This window comes from Saimiri boliviensis, chromosome X, assembly GCF_048565385.1.
Source record: "Saimiri boliviensis isolate mSaiBol1 chromosome X, mSaiBol1.pri, whole genome shotgun sequence".
Lineage (NCBI taxonomy): Eukaryota > Metazoa > Chordata > Mammalia > Primates > Cebidae > Saimiri > Saimiri boliviensis.
The window spans coordinates 107126497-107147823 of NC_133470.1; the positions used below are offsets into that span (position 1 = coordinate 107126497).

General features: G+C 48.2%; 1 protein-coding gene across 1 annotated transcript in view; it reads right to left on the reverse strand.

Moving 5' to 3' along the window:
- Positions 1-21327, reverse strand: part of XPNPEP2 (X-prolyl aminopeptidase 2) — a 34402-nt gene that overhangs the window by 3676 nt on the left and 9399 nt on the right. The window contains exons 8-19 of the mRNA XM_003931114.4: positions 18186-18287; positions 17074-17155; positions 16558-16753; positions 15669-15758; positions 14313-14422; positions 13528-13605; positions 12019-12090; positions 9472-9532; positions 7860-7929; positions 7200-7304; positions 6418-6477; positions 5718-5794 (exon numbers count right to left, since the gene is read on the reverse strand). Of these exons, the coding sequence (XP_003931163.3) occupies positions 5718-5794; positions 6418-6477; positions 7200-7304; positions 7860-7929; positions 9472-9532; positions 12019-12090; positions 13528-13605; positions 14313-14422; positions 15669-15758; positions 16558-16753; positions 17074-17155; positions 18186-18287 (1103 nt within the window). The remainder of the gene's footprint in view (positions 1-5717; positions 5795-6417; positions 6478-7199; positions 7305-7859; positions 7930-9471; positions 9533-12018; positions 12091-13527; positions 13606-14312; positions 14423-15668; positions 15759-16557; positions 16754-17073; positions 17156-18185; positions 18288-21327) is intronic.

The window sequence follows — 21327 nt, forward strand, 5'->3', positions numbered from 1 at the left end:
GTAGCTGGGATTACAGGCACACTCCAGCATGCCCGGCTAATTTTTGTAGTTTTACTAAGCCAGGGTTTCGCCAAGTTGGCCAGGCTGGTCTCAAACTCTTGACTTCAGGTGATTCACCTGCCTCGGCCTCCCAAAGTGCTGGGATTACAGGCATGAGCCACCACGCCCTGCTGATCTGATGGTTTCACGAGGCAGTTTCCCCTGCTCTTTCTAGCTCTCTCTTTCCTGTCACCATGTCAGGATCCTTGCTTCCCCTTTGCCTTCTGCCATGATTGTACATTTCCCGAGGCCTTCCCAGCCATGTGGAAGTGTGAGTCAATTAAACCTCTTTTCTTTATCCAGTCTTGGGTAGCATCTTTATAGCAGTGTGAGAACAGACTAATACACCAGTCTCTACAAAAAAATACAAAAAAATAGCCAGCCATAGTGGCATCCATCTATAGTCCCAGTTACTTGGAGGCTGAGGTGGGAGGATCACCTGAGCCCAGGAGGTCAAGGCTGCAGTGGGCCATAGTCCTGCCACTGCACTCCATCCCGGACAACAGAGCGAGACTCTATCTCAAAAAAAAAAAGAAAAAAAAGAAAAAAAAAAGAAAGAAAAGAAAAGAATAGAAAAAGAAAGAAAGAGCCTGGGTGCTGTGGCTTACGCCTATAATCCCAGCACTTCAGGAGGTCGAGGTGGGTAGATCTTTTGAAGTCAGGAATTCGAGACCAGCCTGGCCAACATGGTGAAATCCTGTCTCTACTAAAAATGCAAAAATCAGTCAGGTGTGGTGTCAGGTACCTGTAGTCCCAGCTACTCAGGAGGCTGAGGCAGGAGAATTGCTTGAACCCAGGAGGTAGAGGTTGCAGTGAGCCGAGATGGTGTCACTGCACTCCAGCCTGGGTGACAGAGTGAGACTCTGTCTCCAAAAAAAAAAAAAAAAAAGAAAGAAAGAAAGAAAGAAAAGAAAGAAAAGAAAAGTTTAGACTTGTTCAGTTTCGTTCCTGAGAACATTTCAGGCATACACAGCATATATATCTATCTACGTGTATATTTTGAAAATTCACACAAAACGGATTCTACCATACATACTTCTCTGCACCTTCCTTCCCTGCCCCACCGCCCCTAACTTGTAAACCTAGGAGAGTGCTTCACAGTAGCGCAGGGAGATCTACCTCATTCTTTTTAAGGGCCGTGGAAGACTCAGTAGTGTGTGGATGTCCCATGGTTTATTTAATCAGGCTATTGAGTCCACTGCCAAATTTTTACTATATTTACCATCAACGCTGCAACTCAACATTACTGTATAAACATCTTGGTGAGCTTTTGGGACTATATCTAGAAGGCACATACCTGGTGTAGGGATTGCCGAAACAAAAAGTACGAGTGTTTTTAATAGGTAATTTCATAGATATTGTCAAAGCACCCTCCAGAAAGGTTGCACCGATTGTGCTTTCTCCAACAGTGTATGAGAATGCCTATTTCCCCACATACTCACTAGCACTAGGTATCATCAAAGTCACTTATTTTTGCCAATCTGATAGGTGAAACATGGTATTCTATTGTTTTTGTTTTTGTTTTTCCCTGAGATAGAGTCTCCCTCTGTCGACAAAGCTGGAGTGCATTGGTGAGATCTTTGATCACTGGAATCTCTGCTTCCTGGATTCGAACGATTCTCTTGCCCCAGCCTCTCGAGTAGCTGGGATTATAGGCAGGCACCATCATGCCCGGCGAATTTTTGTATTTTTCATAGAAACGGTGTTTCACCATGTTGGCCACGCTGGTCTTGAACTCCTGATCTCAAGTGATCCACCCACCTCGGCCTCCCAAAGTGCTGAGATTACAGGTGTGAACCACCCTGCGGGGCCCTGATTTGTATTTCTTTAAGGATGAACTTGAGCATCTTTCCACATGGATGTGGACCATTTGGTGTTAATTTACTGAATTGCCTTTTCATGTCCTTTGCCCTATTTTTTCCTGTTTTGCCTATTTTTATCTTATGGATCTGTAAACGCTCATGGTAAAATAAGAAAGTTCACCCTCTCCCTGTGACATGTGCTATATTTGTCACACATCTCTTGGCTTTGTTTATGGCATTGTTTCCATAAACATTGTTTCCATTTTCTATTTAGTTTAGTCAGAGTTATTAATCTCTTCCTTCACGGTTTCTGGTCTTGCACAGAAAGACTCTTTTCTACCTTGAGATTATAACTGAATGTATATAGGTTTTCCTCTACATCTTTTGTGGTCTCATTTCTCACTTTAAAACTTTGGTCCATCTGGAATTTTATTTCGGAGGTTATTCAGTTTAATCCCCCCAAATCAGCCATTTGTTCCCTCTGTTTATTTGATGAATCATCATTTTTTTCTGACTGTTTTGCAACATCAGCTTTCTTGTAAACGAAATTCCCATGTTGTTTATGGGAATGAGAGTGTTTATTTCTGGACGGATTATTCTGTTCCATTGTTACAGCTGTCTATTTCATCTCATGTCATACCATTTTAGTTATGGGAGTTTGTGTTCAAATCTGAGAGAGCTGGCTTTCTTTATTGTTCTTTGCGTGTGTGTGAGCTGGGGTTTTGCTCTGTCACCCAGGCTACAGTGCAGTGGCATGATCATGGCTCACTGCAGCCTTAACGTCCCCAGGCTTAGACGATCCTCCCACCTCAATTTCCTGAGTAGCTGGGACTACAGGTACACAACACTACACAGCTAATTTTTTTTTGTATTTTTCTGAGAGACAAGGTCTGGCCATGTTGCCCAGGCTGATCTCAAACTCCTGAGCTCAAGCGATCCTCCTGCCTTGGCCTCCCAAACTGCTGGGATTATAGGCATGAGCCACTGCGCCTGGCCTTGCTCTTCTTCTTTTTTTTTTTTTTAAAGAGAAAAAGAATAATAAGAAAAAGAATAAAGAAGAGGAAGAAAGAGAAAGAGGAAGAGGGAGAGAGAATAGGGATATTGCTTTGTTGCCCGGGCTAGAATGCAGTCTAAATATGGGTATGCCTACAATTGTCCTTGATAATGGAGACATGAAAGAAAATGAGGGAAGAGAGTAACAAACAAGGAGCCAACCAACATTTCGTTTAAACTTCTAAGTTGATATGATGTGGTACTGACAAGAGTGTATATTTTGTGTAAAGTGGAGAGTTCTATAAATGTTATTTACGTTTACTTGTTCCAGATCTGAGTTCAAGTCCTGGATATCGTTGTTAATTTTCTGTCTCATTGATCTGTCTAATATTAATGTTGAAGTCTCCCACTATTATTATGTGGGAGTCTAAGTCTCTTTGTAAGTCTTGTATGTCTGGGTATTCCTGTATTGGGTGCGTATATATTTAGGACCTTTAACTCTTCTTGTTGTTGCATTGATTCTTTTATCGTTATATAATGTCCTTCTTTGCTTCTTTTGATCTTTGTTGCTTTAAATACTATTTTATCAGAGGCAAAAATTGTAACTTCTGCTTTTTATTTATTTATTTTTGCTCTCTGGTTAGTTGGTAAGTCTCTCCATCGTTTGAGTCTTTGTGTATCCTTGAATGTGAGATGGGTCTGGATGCAGCATACAGTTTTAGTTTTTTGTCCAAATTGGCTGTCTGTCTTTGAATTGGGGAATTTAGTCAATTTAAATTTAGAATTAATAATGATATATGTGAGTTTAATACTGCCATTTGCCTATTAGTTGATATAAATTCCTCATTATATTAATGTTCTTTACTTTTTGGTATTTTTTAGAAAGGCTGATACTGTTTGTTCCTTTCTATGTGTAGTGGTTCTTTCAGAAGTTCTTGTAAAGCAGGCCTGGTGGTGATGAATTCTCTGAGTGCTTGCTTGTTCACAAAAAACTTTATTTTACCTTCACTTATGAAGCTTAGTTTGGCTGGATGTGAAATTCTTGGTTGAAAATTCTTTTCTTTAAGGATGTTGAATATTGGTCCCCACTCTCTTCTGGCTTGTAGGGTTTCTGCTGAGAGATCTGCTGTGAGTCTGATAGGCTTCCCTTTGTGGATAACCTGACCTTTCTCTCTGGTTGCCCTTAGTGTTTTCTCCTTCATTTCAACCCTGGTGAATCTGACGATTATGTGCCTTGGAGTTGCTCTTCTTGAGGAATATCTTTGTGGTGTTCTCTATATTACCTGGAGTTGAATATTATCCTGCCTTACTAAGTTGGGAAAATTTTCCTGAATAATATCCTGAAGCATATTTTCCAGCTTGGATTCATTCTCTTCGTCACATTCAGGTACACCTATCAAGCGTAGATTAGGTCTTTTCACATAGTCCCATATTTCTTGGAGACTTTGCTCATTCCTTTTTATCCTTTTTTCTCTAATCTTGTCTTCTAGTTTTATTTCATTAAGTTGGTCTTCGACCTCTGATATCCTTTCTTCTGTTTGATCAATTCGGCTGTTAAAACTTGTGGATACTTCAAGTAGTTCTCGTATTGTGTTTTTCAGCTCCATCAATTCACTTATTTTCCTCTCTAAATTTTGTATTCTTGTTGACATTTCGTCAACCCTTTTTTCAAAGTTCTTAGTTCCTTTAGATTGTGTTAGAACAAGTTCTTTTAATTCACAGAAGTTTCTTATTATCCACGTTTTGAAGCCTGCTTCTGTAATTGGAACACACTCGTTCTCCATCAAGCCTTGTTTCGTTGCTGATGAGGAACTGGGATCCCCTGCTGAGGAAGAGGCGTCCTGATCTTGGGTATTCTCAGCCTTTTTTGACTGTTTTCTTCCCTTCGTTGTAGATTTATCCATCTGTGGTCTTTATAATTACCGTCTTTGTAATTGGGTTTCTGAGTGGACGTCCAACTTACTGATTCTCAGCGCCGAAATCTGAGCCACCCACTGCACCGACTAAATCAGCGGCGTTAAGATTGATGGTGCTTTTCTGACTCTGCACCGAGAACCGACGCTCCGAGGCGCCGGCAAAACCGCCTCGCCGGTCACAAGAGTCGCGCTGGCGACCCGTGGGGCTCCTCCGCTGAAAATCTCCTGGTGCGTGAGCAACAAGAATTCATGTGAAGGTATGGCGTCCTCTCGTTCTTTGCGTTTTCACTGGGAGCTACAATCCCGAGCTGCTAGTGATCAGCCATCTTGGATCTCTCTCCCCTTGCTCTTCTTTTTCAAAATTTTTTCTAGCTACTTAGCTATCCTCACATGTTTATTTTTACAAATAAACTTTACTATCATTTTGTGAAGTTACAAAAGTGTCCAGTTAGCATTGAAATGGAGGTTGTCTGGAATTTATAGATTAATTTAGAGAGAAATGATATCTTCATAATATTGAGGCTTCTCTCCAGAGAGCACCATTTACTTAAATCTTTTTTATGTCCCTTAGTAGAGAGTTTCTCCATGTAAGCCTTTTCAAGTTACATCTAGGTATTTTATCTTCTTGGCTGCTATTACACAGAATCTTTATTTCTAACAAGCTCCCCTGGTGATTATTACGTGCATTGAGAACCAATGATTTAGGACAGGGATATGGATTCACTTGGTCTGGAGTGGGGCCTGGGCATTGGCATTTAAAACATCAAAAAGCCTCTCTGGGTGATTCAAATGTGCAAGCAAGTTTGAAAAGTCTGACTTATGGAATTGCTACGGAAGACTCCAGATAAATTCATGCCTGCACACTAAATTCCCTCCTCCTTTGATCTTCCTCTCCCTTCTCTTCCCATGCAGCCCAAAGTCACTGACATGGTGCCCACACCTCCAGCCCATCCTGGTGGCACTTTACCTTGGTCTTTGCTTCTACCACGAGAGCCACGTCTTCAAGACGGATCCCAAATTCTCCATCCTTGTAGTAACCAGGTTCTGGAAGACACAGAGATGCTGGTGGCATTAAGCAGGGGGAGGGCCTAAGCCGAGGCTTCCTGTACCTACTGATGAGTGGTTGGAGGGCCTGGCTGCCTGGCTATCCCCTGGCTGTTGACTCTGGCAGCCCCACAACTGGTTAGATGCTTGTTGGCTAAGCAGAGGCAACCCATCCCTGTCAGGCCTCACACCCCCCACAGGCGCATCGCTAATTCACCTTCTCCCCTGTAGCCCAGCAGGGAAGCCCTAAAAGCCCACTTGGGGGCTGAAGGTACTCCCATCTCCCTGGATGTCACTGTCCTGTTACTCTAGCATTTGGCAACTTCAGGGTCTGAATATATAGGTGGGTCTACAGCCATAGCACCCTGAATGTGCCTGATCTCATCTGAATAAACAGCTAGGAACCACTCCCAAGGGCAGAAAGAGGGTATGTGCTGAGGGGAGCTGGGGTTAGGGTGGAACAAGCCATTTGGGGCTGGGCGTAGGGGTGGGAATGGAGAGGTGAGTCCGAGCTGTGTTAGTGCCTGTGGTGCTCCCCAGAGGCTGGCACACCCTAGACTGCAGCCCTGGGCTAGCTCTGCTCTGGGATGGGGTGGTGAAGTAGAGGGACCTGAGGGCCGTACCAATGGAAGTGAACATGCCCTTGGCCATGGCGATGTTGTTGGACTGGAATCCCACTGGCCCTAGAAAGGAAGACATAGCATGGTATCAGCTCTCCTATATTCACCAGCTTGGAAGTGAGCAGCTTACAGGGAAGAGCAGGTAAGTGGGGATCCCTGAGCATCTCTATGACACAGTCCATTGCATCATTGTCTGCCTGGGCCTGGCACCAGATTGGCTCTGGCTTTTATCATTTATTTAGGTATTGAGAGGGGTCTTGCTGTGTTGCCCAGGCTGGAGTGCAGTGGCGCCATCACGGCTCCTTGCAGCCTCGACCTCCTGGGATCCTCCCACCTCAGACTCCTGAGTAGCTGGGACTACAGGCAAATGCCACCACACCTGGATACTTTAAAAACATTTTTCGTAGAGACAGGGTCTTGTAGTGTTTCACAGGCTGATCTTAAACTCCTGGCCTCAAGTGATCCTCCCACCTTGGCCTCCCAAAGCACTGGGATTACAGGTGGGAGTCACCACATGCAGCTGGCTCTGGCTTTTATTTCTCTGGGGTCTATAAAAGTTAGCCACTAGGACCTGATCCTCTTTCTGGTGCCCACTTGAATGCCAAGCAACCAGCAAAACTGGCCTGCTGCTGGCATTCCTCGCTTACCCCGTGGAGCTGGGTAACTGGGTAGATCATGGCACCTTGGTGAATCTTGGTCATTTCCATACCTGTGAAATGCTCTACCTCCTTCATAGAAGGGATCATAAAAGGGGGGGCCCTGGGGAGAGCTGAGGAGACACCTACACTCATGCACACACAGGAAGTTGCCAATGCCGTGGCCTGTCCCATGACCATAATTGAGCCCAACATCCCACAAGGCTCTGCGGGCAAAGGCCTCCACCATTCGCCCTGGAAGAGAAGAGAGATTGACCCCAGTCAGATGGCTGTCCCCAAGATTGTCCACCTTGCCCCTTTCCTGCTCCACTATCAGAGTGGTGCCTAAGAAGAGGGGTCCCTGAGAGGACACTAAGCATGCACTGATGCAATGATGTTGGGTTGGGATGGAGAAGAGCTGATGGACGGAGTTAGCGGTTCCCTGGCCAGACCAGCCCATCACTATCTCCAGCTTATACATTGTATCCATTACCATAATTTTCTTCCCATCTGTCGGGGCTTTGCACTTTGCCACCTACTTCCTCTAAGAATCTTACCCAGCTGATCTCTCCCACCTCTGAGCAACAGTTAGATTACGAGGCAGGAGACTTGAGTTCAAGGCCTGGGTCTCCCGCTAACATTCTGCGTGACCTTGGCCAAGTCACTTTCTCTCTCTACGCTGGATTTTCTCATCTATATAAGGGATGGGATGGTGACAGAATCCCTGCCCCACCAGCCTCTCAGGGTGATAGTCCGAGTCCTGTGAAATCAGGGCCTGAGGCTGTGTCCAACCTGGTTTCTAGAACCCACCTGATGTAGCAGCAGGAAAAACGAGCCTGGACAGGTCAATATTTCCTATCAGCACACGGGTGTACGCCTCCTGATGGGAAGAGGAAGAGGTGACGTGGAGGACAGGAGGAGGAACCACGGGAGCTTCCAGGCCTGGGTGTGTGTGGGCAGGGTGGGGGGAGTTGCATCGTCCTGTGTGGCTGCCCGTGTTCAGGAAGATGGTCAGTGGAGGCTGAGGAGGGCCTTCCCAAAGCTGGGGCTCCATCACATGCTTCCCGCTGGCTGGTCTATGAGGGTCATTACTGGATGTAATCCCAGCACTTTGGAAGGCTGAGGCAGGCGGATCACCTGAGGTCAAGAGTTTGAGACCAGCCTGGCCAATATGGTGAAACTCTGTCTCTACCCAAAATACAAAAATCAGCTGGGCATGGTGGCACGTGCCTGTAATCCCAGCTACTCGGGAGGCTGAGGCAGGAGAATTGCCTGAACCCGGGAGGCGGAGGTTGCGGTGAGCCGAGATCACACCACTGCACTCCTGCCTGGGCGACAGGGCAAGACTCCGTCTCAAAATGTATATATCTGCAGGAGACACTTGGTGGCAGTGAGCCGAGGCTGTGACTCCCTGGGCTGAAACCTGACTCAGCCACTGACTCTGTGACCTTGGGCAGGCAACTTTAGCTGCCTCATTTTCCTTGTCTGCGATGGTACGATAACAGGTCCTAGCTCCTGGGCTTGTTGGGAGAGGAAGGCGGACTAAGGAACGGAAGGTGGTGTCTGCAGTGTGCAGGCTTCACGGAAGGTTAGCGCTCTCATTCCTGTGGTTGCGACAGCTGTTGAGTTTTCTTAAGGCCTTTCATGAGGGTTGAGGTTTTGCTGATTTGGCAGCTTAGCCTTCGTCTGTCAGGGGAGGGAGGTGGGCTGACAGTGGCCTCTCCTGGTCATGTCCAGAGGCGATGTGGTCAGTCCCCTTCACTACACATGTGCACAGGCTGTGACATTGTGCAGGACAGCCAGGGGCAGCAGACCCTGCTAAACTGTGAGCTGCTGGAGGCTCGGACAGCATTTGGTTTTCCTCTCTGTGTTTCCAGCACCATGTCTGCCCCATGGTCGGCCAGCTGAATGCAGCATGACCACAGCTCAGCTCGCAGGCAGCTCGCTGCTCCGCCCCCAGGGCTCTCGGGTGCACAGAGACAATGCCCTTGCCTCTGCCCCAGCTGGCAGCCCTTGCTGTTTCCCGAACCCCTCCGGCTCCTTCCCATCGTGGAGGCTTCACTTGTGCCGTTTTCTTCCACTTGGGATGCCTTTATTTCTCCTTTCCGCTGAGTACAGGGCCAGGCACACAGGCACACACACACACACACACACACACACACACACACACACACACAATTCTGTGCACTGATTTACCGAAATAGGATGAGGCTCAGCTTGGGCTGAGACCTTGTCAGTGGCCTGAAATATCCCCAGGGAAGCAGCAGGGAACACTGGGTTTTCCGGCACCAACTGTGTGACCTTAGGCAAATGACTTAACCTCTCTGAGCCTCAGTTTTAGCCTCTGAAATGGAAGCAATCTTGATTGCTTGGGTGCCTCCTTGGGGGAGGGTGGCGAGGGGAAATCTGGGCCCAGGCTTACCTTCTGGAAGGCGGAGGGGGTGCCCCAGTGGACTGTTCTGGTGATGTCTGTGGTCCCATCCCTATGGAGAAGGGAAACCAACAGGTGCCTGGGGCTAGGGACTGGGCCCATGTGCTTTCTGTGTGCTTTCCACAAATGGCAGGGCTGGGCTGGGGTGGGTGGACAGCGAAAGGGAGCAGACAGTTACCATAATCAAAATCCCCCCCTTTGGGGTCTATGCATAAAAGGCCTCTGCAAAGCTATCAAGTTAAAAGCCGCTACGTTATCTGACAAGCGTGACTACACTCCACCCCCATCCCACTCATTTGGGCTGTTTTGTAGATCTGGGTTTCCTTGGGTCGGGCTGGCTCTGAAAGCGAGGCTGCTTCTAGGCTTCCTGGAAGGCAGAAAGGGGATTGTCCTGTTTTTACAGCTGGGGAAACTGAGGTCCAGAGAGATTATGTTATCTTAACACTCTCATACTCAGATAGTTATGGACCATTTACAGGACACTTTTGCTCCTCCCCGGGAAGAGTGGCAGAGCAGGCCTCATTATCCCCATTTCACAGATGAGGCCATTGAGGCCATGTGGCTGCTTCACTCTCTGAACCTCAGTGAAGCCAGGCGGAGAGCAAGCGCTGCGTCTCCATGCGGTCCTCTCCCTGGCAAACATGGATCTGACTCAGTGATCTGCTGAGTTCCAGTGAGGTGAAGCCTCAGCCTGAAGGTCTGACTCCCAACCCCCAGCTGCAGGGGTTCCCCCAGGATGGCCCCCGGGATCATGCCTTGGTGAGGGAGGGGGAGAAATGGCCCTAGGGCGCCGGGGGCTCCTCCTTGGGTCATGGGGTGTGGTGACCTTCTTCAGAAGGAAAGAAGAGGAAGTGAGGTGACCATTCCCCTGGCCTCACCCTACTCTGAGCACACCCCATTCCAGCAACGCCCCCACAAATTCACTTCCCCTTTGCTCATTGGCCAGCTCAAGTACACACAGCATGGAACTCTGGATGAGCAAAGGCTGCCGAGCCCCCGCTACTCAGGTTCCCTGAGAGCTGTGCTAAGAACAAGCAAACAGCCTCTGTCGTTAGCATATTCGCCATTTCCACAGGGTAGAGGCTGGGAAACCCTTGGAAACTACTTGCTCCTCTATCAGCTCAGCACGGCCCTTCTTTTGCCCCACCCCACGCTTCCCACAGTCCACTTCCTTCCTCAACGAGAAGGGAAAATCTTTCAGGTCAGCTCAGCTCAGCTCTGTTGTGAATGATTGGTGACACGTTTGGAAGGAATGGGCTTAGCTTATTCTTCTTTTTTTTTTTTTTTTTTTTTTTTGCGACAATGTCTTCCTCTGTCGCCCAGACTGGAGTGCAGTAGCATGATCTCAGCTCACTGCAACCTCTGCCTCTTGGGTTCAAGCGATTCTCCTGCCTCAGCCTCCCTTGGGAAGCTCCACCACGCCCTGCTAGTTTTTTGTATTTTCAGTAGAGATGGGGTTTTACCATGTTGTCCAGGCTGGTCTCGAGCTCCTGACCTCAGGTGATCCGCCTGCCTCAGCCTCCTAAAGTGCTGGGATTACAGGTGTGAGCCACTATGCCCGGCTGGGTTAGCCTATTCTGCACGACTGTCAGGTCTGAGCATTTAGGTTGTACACTGTACAAGGGTAGCCCATCAAAAGAGTTGCTTCTCTCATCTGCCCTCACCTCCATCTAGACCAGTGCCATGGGGAAGAGGGGGCTGAGGAGTCTGCATGACGTTGGCGGTTCGTGGGCTGTGTCCAGAATGTGAATGAGTGGGTGACAATAGGGTGTATGTGTTTGTGCAGCCAGGCAGGGAGGCTGAGTATAGTTGCTCAGACTGTGTAATAATACATACTTAGAAAACACTCCACTTGAGGCTGGGCCTGGTGGCTAATGCCTGTAATCCCAGTATTTCGGGATGCCGAGGCAGGTGGGTTACCTGAAGTCAGGAGTTTGAGGCCAGCCTGGCCAACATGGTGAAACCCCATCTCTACTAAAAATAGAAAAAAAAAAAAATTAGCTGGGGGTGGTGGTAGGCACCTGTAATCTCAGTTATTTGGAAGGCTGAGGCAGGAAAATCTCTCGAACTCAGGATGCAGAGTTGCAATGAGCCGAGATCATGCCACTGCATTCCAGCTTGGGTCACAGAAGAAGACTCTGTCTCAAAACAAACAAATGAAAAAAAAAAAAAAAACAACAAAAAACCAAAATCCCCTTTCCCCCGCAAAAAAAAAAAAAAAAAAAAAAAAAAAAAAAAAAAAAAAAAAAAAAAAAAAAAAAAAAAAAACACTAAACATTTTACTTGGGCAAAGGGAGTCTTTTCCTAATTCCCACAGAGGTGCTGCCTGGGTCCTGCCACGATCCCAGCCTCTGCGTATTTCCCACCGTGTAGGGCCCCCTGTGTGAAAATGGGAAGGATGTTGGTGGCTCATTCCAAGTGTCTCCTTTCTCAGATGAAGAATCCATGCCCCAGGAAGGGAAAGCTTTGGCTGACTCTAGGCAGGCCAGGAGGTCTAAGCAGAGACATCCAGGCCAGGGTGGGGTGAGGGGTACATACCAGTACTGCCCCCCAGAGTCCAGCAGGTACATCTCATCTGAGGACAGCTTGCGGTTCAGCTCCCTGGTTGGGCTGAGAAAGGGAAAGAATGCTGAGATGGCAGCCTAACGCTGCGCTGGGTCACATGGGTCCTTGGTGGGAGGACCTCTGGGGCTTGGGCTTCCAGTCCAGCTCCTCTGGGGGAAGTCATTCTCTCCCAAAGGGCCCTGGAAGAGAACTCAGCTTCCGTTGCTGCCATCCTCAGCACACGTCTGTTAATCCTGCATCTGGCTGAGCCAGGCCCTGGTCCCCAGGGAGAGGAGAGGGAGGAGCCCAGAGTGTGAGAGCTGGGAGAGCCCGAGAGACCCCCCCACCCCGCCAGCCCAGCCATCTCCCTTTCCACAAGGAAAAACAGGCTTATGGAGGCCGAGGGGTTTGCATGAGGGCACTCGGTAAAGCAGTGAGGAGCTGGGCCTCCACCCGGATGCTCCCTCCGGCCCTTTGTCTCTGACTTCCTGCTGCCTCTGAGAGCAGACAGTCCCCAGAAGAAGCCAGAGCACAGGAAGGGAGGGTCCCTCCAGGGCGGGGCTGCAGAGCAAGAGGTGGCGAAGCTGAGGAGCACCCACCCTGCCACTCTGGACCGAGTAGGGAGGAGGGGCTGGGGCAAGGCAGCTGAAGGCGTGGGAGACACCAGGGGGCACCCGGGGAGGGAATTCTGGCACAGGCTAGGCACTCCTTTGGAGGGCACTGACCTCTCCCTGCTGTGCCCATGCCAGGCAGAGACAGCTGGTCAGCTTGACCCCCCCACATTTCATCAGGCAGGCCTGCAGCAGTTTGTTTTCTGTTTGTTTTTGAGATGGAGTGTTGCCCTGTTGCCCAGGCTGGAGTGCAATGGCAAGATCTTGAATCATTGTAACCTCTGCCTCCCGGGATCAAACGATTCTCCTGCCTCAGCCTCCCAAGTAGCTGGGACCACAGGCACCTGCCACCATGCCCGGCTAATTTTTGTATTTTTAGTAGAGACGGGGTTTCACCATGTTGGCCCGGCTGGTCTCGAACTCCTGACCTCGTGATCCTCCTGCCTCAGCCTCCCAAAGTGCTGGGATTGCAGGTGTGAGCTACCGCGCCCGACTGCAGGGGTTTGTTTTCTATGGGGTCAAATACCTGGCTAGCCTGCATCTTGGGCCCACCTTGGTTGGTTCAGACTGAGTGAACAGGTCTCTCTCCGTGTGAGCTCGTAAGCTTTAAGAATTAGCTGACATAAGCAACACACAGGAAGCCAGGGAAAAGCATCCAACGGCTTCCGTGCCTCCCTTCCAGGTCCCCCAGCCTCCAGCGCTCAGGCCATTTCATTGCAAGGCTACTCCCTACTCCACACTGAGCTCCTCTCCCAGCCCCCACAGGGCTAAGGGCCTCAGATCTTCAACGTGGAGTCAGGTCCCGGAACATTCCCCTCCCCTCACCTTGTTCCTCTACACACACAACAGGATCCCCCAACAGGGTTCCTGAAAATTCTTTTTCCTCAAGTACCTGTAGTGGGGCAGGGCAGCATTCAGGCCACTGGCAGAGATGGTTTGGAAACTGGGTCCAGCGGAGAACTGTTCTTCTCTGGAAAGTACAAGGCAAGAAAGGGTCAATGAGTGGGTCCATGGACTAGGCTGGGCCCGGGATTCTAACCAGATCCAATGAAGGTCACGGTTGCCTCTACCTCTCAACCGGATACCATTTGGCTCTCCCAGCCCCCACCTCCTGGTTCCCATCTCCCCAAGCTCTGACCTGTTATTTATAGAGGAAGATCAGAGAAGGACACATTGTAACTATAGACGCCAATTATTTCCTCTCCACCTCCATTTTACTGATAGGAATGAAGAAACCCAGCTCCCTGTATCTGGAAACTCCTCCAACCCTGGAATAGCATCCTGTATCTCAAACCTACAATCTGGCCATGACCTGGGCCAAGCATGCCCTTGGGAATCCTCCTCCCTACCTGGTATTCTCAAGTGGTCCAGGGGCTGACCTGGCCTGAGCCACAGCCTCCCCAAGGGAGAGCCGGACCGTGCCTGAAGCAGCCACTGGAGGATGCTATTGGGTTGTGGCCTTTCAAGTTGTCCTGCTTTCAGCGGGGAGGGAAATGTGATCCAACACTCCCTGCTCAACTCCCTGACCACCCAAGAACCTGTCACTCCTTGTCCTACAGAGCTGTCCCCCACCCAGCCCACATATAAGGAAGATCTTCCTTAAGGGGACCAATGCCCCTTCCCTGTCCCCACTGCCACACTAAAAAATAGTGGGAAAGGATGGCCCTGGCTCTTCACCCTCGGAACTTGTCCACGAGCTCTGCCCCTGAGAATTCGTCCACCGTGCCTTTGGGCACGTTCTTCTCCAGCCAGACCAGGTACCGGATCACGGCCACAGCATCCCGCACCTGGAGTTGGGGAAGCAGGGAAGCAGAGAAGCCGGCTGAGATCTGGTTGCAGCCACAGGCTCTGAGATGATGGAGATCAGATAGCTATTGCAGGATGTGGAGCTTTAAAAAACACTGGCTATTTGATGTCAAAGAATTCTCGTTAGTGTTTATAGATGATCATACCGTGTTCCTGTTTTTGAAAGAGTTCTGTGTTGACAGCTGAAATGACACGCTATCTGGGATTTACTTTTAGAAGAATCCAGAAACAGAGGGGTGGGGTGGTGGTGGTAATGAACATGGGGTTACAGAGAAAACAAGAATGGCCATGAGTCAAGGATGTTGAAGCAGGTTGAAGGGACACTGGAGATTATGGTGACATTTTCTCTACTTTCGCGTATGTTTAAAATTTCCTATAAGATAAAGTTGTTTTTTTTTTTAAATGAGATAGTTTATCTTAATTTTAACAAGATTTTTTTTTTTTAAATTGAGCCATCCTCTTGCCAGTGTGAGGAAATCATTATAGCTAACAGTTATTTAAAACTTAGAATGTGCTAGGCAGTGCTCAGAGCAATATACATATTCATTGAATCCTAACAACAACTGTTTGCTGTAAGGTTACTGTTATGGTCCTCATTTTACAGATAGGGTAACTGAGGCTCAGAAAGGTAAAATGACTTGGCCAAGGTCACCCAGTTAGGAGTTGGGTGGAGCTGGGGTTTGAACTCAAGACACCCTAACTCCAGGGCCTACACTCTAAACCACTATACTATATTGGGAGCAAGGATATGAGGTGCATGTGGGTGCCCAGGAATAATTTGGTGTCTGCTTCTTTATTCCTTTTTTTTTCTTTTTCTTTCTTTCTTTCTTTTTTTTTTTTTTTTTTGAAACAGCGTCTCACTGTAGCCCAGGCTGGAGTGCAGTGGTGTAGTCTCAGCTCAATGCAACTTCTACTTCCCAGGTTCAAGTGATTCTCGTACCTCAGCCTCCTGAGTAGCTGGGACTACAGGTGACCGCCACCATGCCCAGCTAAGTTTTGTATTTTTAGTAGAGATGGGGTTTCACCATGTTGGCCAGGCTGGTCTCAAACTCCTGACCTCAAGTGATCCTCTCACCTTGACCTCCTAAAGTGCTAGGATTACAGGCGTGAGCCACCACGCCTGGCCTGCTTCTTTGTTTCATTGAGGATCTTCTTCAGTTTCTTTCCTTTCTAACTCATTAGGCTGGAAACTCCCAAAAGACCACATCTGCCTGAATGTGAACTTACGTGGCTGGCCTTGAGGAGGGCCTGCTCTTTGCTGTTCTTCACCGCCTTGGTCATCATCACTGGGGAGTAGGTGTCTGTCACGAGTTTCTCCTGTTGGGGGCAGGGAGGAGAAAAGGAGGTGTGGGGTCACAGGTTCGGGGGCACAGAAAAGGAGGTCTCCATGGCACAGGCGTGTTTTCAAATGACTGCCAGGAGGAGCCAGCAGAGGTGAGACTTGCCACTATTTTGTGGCAATGCCCTGTCCTCTGTGTGCTTCCTGTTTTTTTTAGTCTTCCACACCCAGCTGAACCCACTCTCCTTGCAGGAAGCCTTCCGTGATTAACGCTGCCTTGCTTGGCAGTGAACTTCCTGTCTTTGGATCCCACTAGCACTCTGGGATGGAGCAGAGCATGGCCTGAGTCAACTGATGGGCTGTTCTGATTGTGTAAGTTTCCTGTACATATCATGGCAGCTACCATTCATTGAACGCCTACCATGTGTCAGCCATGTACACTATCTCCTTTAAATCTCTAGTGAGTGACTCCTGTGAGGTTGAGACTCTTACTGTCATTTTACAAGTGAAGAAAAAGACCCAGATTGGCTAAGTTGCTTGTCCAAAGTCACCGCACAGCTAGGTAGCAGCAGAGCTGGAATTCCTTTGCAAGTTTGGCTCTGCTAGATCAGGCCGTATAGTCTCCAGCCTCCTGACAATTCTGTGAGCTCTCTGGACACACCTCCCTGTTTCCTCTTTTGTCTCTTCCCAGTTAGGCCTAGAAGGGAACTCACCGCACAGTTGTTGGCTGACCAGGTGACTGAATGGCTGAGGGGCTTCATCCCACTTTAGGTTCAGACTTAACAGGTCTGGAGCGGGAATTGGTGCCTGGTTTGGGCTGGGGCCTGGCAAACCCACCTTGGGTATCACTTCATAGATCCCATACGTGGTATAGCTGGTCCCAATCCAGATCCTCACATCTCCTAAGGCGTAGGCCTGGATGCTGTCACGAACTTGGCTGTAATCCTCAATTTGCACACACATGGGGCCTGTGCAACTAGAGTTCAGATACGTCAAGGTTTCGGAGCTAAAGCGACTCTTGTTTGCAAACAACCTGGGTGGGGAGCGAAGACAGAGAGGGTCCTGAGCATCTGCTAAGGATGCAAAGCACCAGAGGCAGACACAGTCCCTTTGTTCCTGGAGGTCAGAGGAAGCCAGACCCAGGGAGTCAATCAGGCCAGATTTGGGATTCAACAGGGACAGAGGTTAAAGAGTCAGGAAAAGCCAACAGGAGGTTTTCTAAAGGTCATGCTGGGGCAGGAACCAAGCTGATGGGCAGCCAGAGACTGTATATTAAGGTGGGATAAGTGGTGGGGCACCAAAAGGGTGGAAGTTGGAGAAAGTCCACGACAGCAAGCTAAGGAAAAGCCATACCTGATAGAAGAGTCTGTGAGCAGCGCGTAGGAATAGAAGAAGGGGTTAAAGGGGATGTCACTGGCCCGAAGGTTGAAGAGCCCTAGGAAGAGAATTGACAGAAATTATCTGATGCTGATCTGCCTGAGGCAAGCCTTTCTTTCTTTCTCTCTCTCTTTTTCTTTCTTTCTTTTTCTTTCTTTCTTTTCTTCCCTTTTTCTAGGACACAGTCTTGCTCTGTCACCCAGGCTGCAGTGCAGTAGCACTATCTCACTGCAACCTCAACTTCCCGGGTTCAAGGGATTCTCCTGCCTCAGCCTCCCGAGTAGCTGGGACTACAGGCACACACCACCATGCCCAGCTAATTTTTCTAGTTTTAGTAGAGACGGGGTTTCAACATGTTGGTCAGGCTGGTCTTGAACTCCCAACCTCAGGTGATCTGCCCGCCTCAGCCTTCCAAAGTGCTGGAATTATAGGCATGGGCCACCATGCCCGGCCTGAGGCAAGCATTTCTGACACCCTTGCCCCACTGTTTTCTTTGGCCCCCAAAGATTACCAGCAGCATGCCTGCATCATCTCCCTCTGCATGTTACTCAGTCTTTTTTGGGGGGGTGGTTTTTGTTTTGGGGGGGCTCTTTGAGATGCTGTTGAGAGTTATGGATCTTTTCACCCCAGAAAAATGCAGACACTTAGCAGTCAGCACACAGGTCCATGGGTCCCTGGAATATCTGAAGCCTAGCCATAGGGATCAGACAAGAAGCCCTGAGCCATGTCGGGAAAGAGTAGGGTCCCATTGGGTGCTAAAGCTGGGCGTATGAGTGCTGTGGGGTAGCGGCTAAGTTGCTGGGACGCATTTACTGGTCCTCCTCCCCTAAGTGAGATGGAAGCACTTTGCTGCCGTGGCCAGTTCATTCCTCCAGCTTGCTCAGGGCTACTTCAGGTCCTTTTTCTGCAGCCATGAGCTCCTGCCCCCTTACCCTTCTTGGTTCCCACGGGCTGTGACCATGGAATTCTCAAGAACTGGTGGGCACATGCTTATTAGGGGAAGATCAAGCTCTGAGCTGCAGGGCGCAGGAGGTCTGGGGTATTGGGGAGACACCGGTGCCCACCCGTATCTGCAAATCCACACTCACAGGCTGTCTCCTCGAGGGCTGACAGAAGGACGGCAGTTGGGGCCTTCTGATGCTTCTGCATCTGGCTTCGGATGCCAGATACTTTCTCTTGCCACGTGCTCCCTAGAAGCAAAGGAGCCCAAAGAAAGTGTAAGTGACACACCTTGCCTTTGGCACTCAGTTCCTGGAAGGGCAGCCTTAGGGTAACAGTTTTCCACCCTTTTAAAAAAGCAATGGAACCCTTTCCTCAAACAAACTCTTACTTGTGTACTCATCAATGACATGGGCCTTGAACCCAGACCGGGCTCAAATCCTGGCTTTGCCATTATTGGATGGGTGACTGTGGGCAAATTACTTAACCCCTCTGTGTCTCATTTTGCAAGTCTGTAACATGAGGATGGAGTATAACAAGTATCTGCCTTAATAGGGTTGCTATGAGGATGGAATCACTTAATATTCGTAAAGCATACAGAAGGGTATCTTGATAGGTAGTAACTCTTGTATCCTTCTGATCAAAAAATAAGCATGCAGACTGAGACCAGGAGAGCAGTCCTAGCTGCAGGACAAACGGATAGGGCTGGGGCCATGTTCAACCTTCTTCTCTGAATTAGCCCCAGTATTTACTAAGCCATGGGTACTGGGCTAAGCCCTCCATGAGCATTGTTCTAATTGTTACCCATCCCATCTCACAGATAAGGAAACTGAGGCTTTAGAGAGGTAAAGTGACTTGTCTAGGGTTTTATGGATGCAAGAGGTGGAGCTGGGATTTGAATGCTGGTCTATCTGACTGCCTGGACTGCACTTTTTTTTTTTTTTTTTTTTTTTTGAGACAGAGTCTTGCTCTGTCGCCTAGGCTGGAGTGCAGTGGCGCAATCTCGGCTCATTGCAACCCCAACCACTCAGGTTCAAGCAATTCTCCTGCCTCAGCCTCCTGAGTAGCTGGGATTACAGGCATGTGCCATCACACCTGGGTTTCACCATGTTGGCCAGGATGGTCTCGATCTCTTGATCTCATGATCCATCCACCTAGGTCTCCCAAAGTGCTGGGATTACAGGCGTGAGCCACCGCACCCAGTGGCCCACACTCTTAATCTGTACAGGCACTGTACTCTTATTAACATCGCCAGTCTCCAAATCTGTCCTTAAACGCTGTGTCACAGTGCCATCCTTTCTAGGATGCTTATATCCAGGTTCTATGACTTTAGTTTTCATCTTCTATCTTTGACCCCTGCAAGATATTAAAAAAAAGTCTACCCCTAGGCAGGACTAGGAGTTTGATGGCCGGCGGTCATAAACATTAAGGGTCCTAGTTGGGTTCAGATATGAGTATAAGTAATTTAATGTCATGAAAAATACTTCATGTAAACAGATAAAACTATTCAACAAGGGCCAAAATTTTGGGTACAATACCTTTTGTAGGTTTATTTTACTACATATTTTACCAGAATTTATGTTATATGTAAAATACACATCAAATGTATCATTTTAACCTTCTGAAAGTGCACAATTAAGTGGCTTTCAGCACACTCACAATGTTGTGCAACACACACTCTAATTCTACCACATTTTCATCATCCCCAAAGGAAACCCTGTACTCATTACGGAGTCACTCCTTATCCCCCTCCCCCAAGCCCAGGAAACCACTAATATATGTTCTATCTCTATGGATTTGCCAATGCTGGATATTTCATACAAATGAAATTGTACAATACGTGGCCTTTTCTGACTGGTTTCTTTCCCTTGCAGTTGTGTTTCCAAGGTTCAGGAATATGATACCTTTCTGAGAAACCAAATGAACCCAAATTTCAATGGTCTCATGCGTACAGGTATCTTTGAGGAGCGAACTTTTCATGTTCTGCCCTTTGCACTCTCCTCTCTCCTTTAAAACTTGCAAGTGGCTGGAAAGTCTCTCTCGTTTCTATGAGCTTATTGAAGCTGAACTCTGTTCTTTGGCTTCCAAGCTCAAGCTCCAGATGCCTTTTTCTTCTTCTTTTTTTTTTAAATTTGAGACGGAGTCTTGCTCTGTCCCCAGGCTGGAGTGCAGTGGCGCAATCTCGGCTGACTGCAACCTCCGCCTCCTGGGTTCAAGCGATTCTTCCGCCTCAGCCTCCCGAGTAGCTGGGACCACAGGCGCATGCCACCACGCCCGGCTAATTTTTTTGTATTTTTTAGTAGAGACTGGGTTTCATTGTGTTGACCAGGATGGTCTCGATCTCTTGACCTCGTGATCCGCCCGCCTCGGCCTCCCACAGTGCTGGGATTACAGGCATGAGCCACCGCGCCCGGCCTCCAGATGCCTTTTTCTTGAAGACTGGCAGCATGCAATGCCTCGGCATCCCCTCATTTTTGGGAAGTGACAAAACCCTTCCAAATTCTCTTCCAGCCCCAGGAAGGTTTTTCTCTTTTTTTCCCCTCCTCTTCCCGACATAACTTTGACTTTCTTTATTCTGAATAAGATGAGCTTTATTTATGATTTAACAGTCTTGGAAAGCAAGTTTCTTTAAAAATGGCATCAAGATGCAGAAAGAATGATTCTGCAAGTTACATCAGAACAGATAAAGAAAATGGGACACAATTTTCACTTGTTTCATCATCGCTGCTATTTTGAAATCTCCCTGCTGCTTTTTTGGCTCCTTTCTAAATGAGAAATTGTGTGGACTTGCATGTGGAAAGGGATCTCTTAGCCTGATCAGTGTTACTAAGAATCCAAGTTCATTGCCTCATTCAGAATTCCCAGGAAGATAGGAGTGGTTGGTGGCCAAGATACTGATTCATAATCAGTTGCCTGGTCCTCGTCCGGACTTTAGTTATGACTTACAGGAATCTTACAGCATAATGTTCTTTTGTGATGTATTTAGATAGTGTCAACGGGATCAAGGTTATTGATGTTATATTTTTCTAGCAAAATCTGAACTGTAATCTGTGTTACAGAATTATTCTGAACGCAGTTGTTTACTTCTTCTGTCCACTCCTGCCCACCTGACCCCAGCCATCCCACAAATCTAAATTCTTCATCACAAGAGGGTCAGAATTAAATATCTGAACGATTCAATATGGACCAGTCTCCACCACCAGACAAGCAACTCATATCATGTTTTTTTCTCTCTTGAAAGGGGTTGGATGTTTTCTCTCATCTTTCTCTGACTTCCTTCTTTCCTCCCTT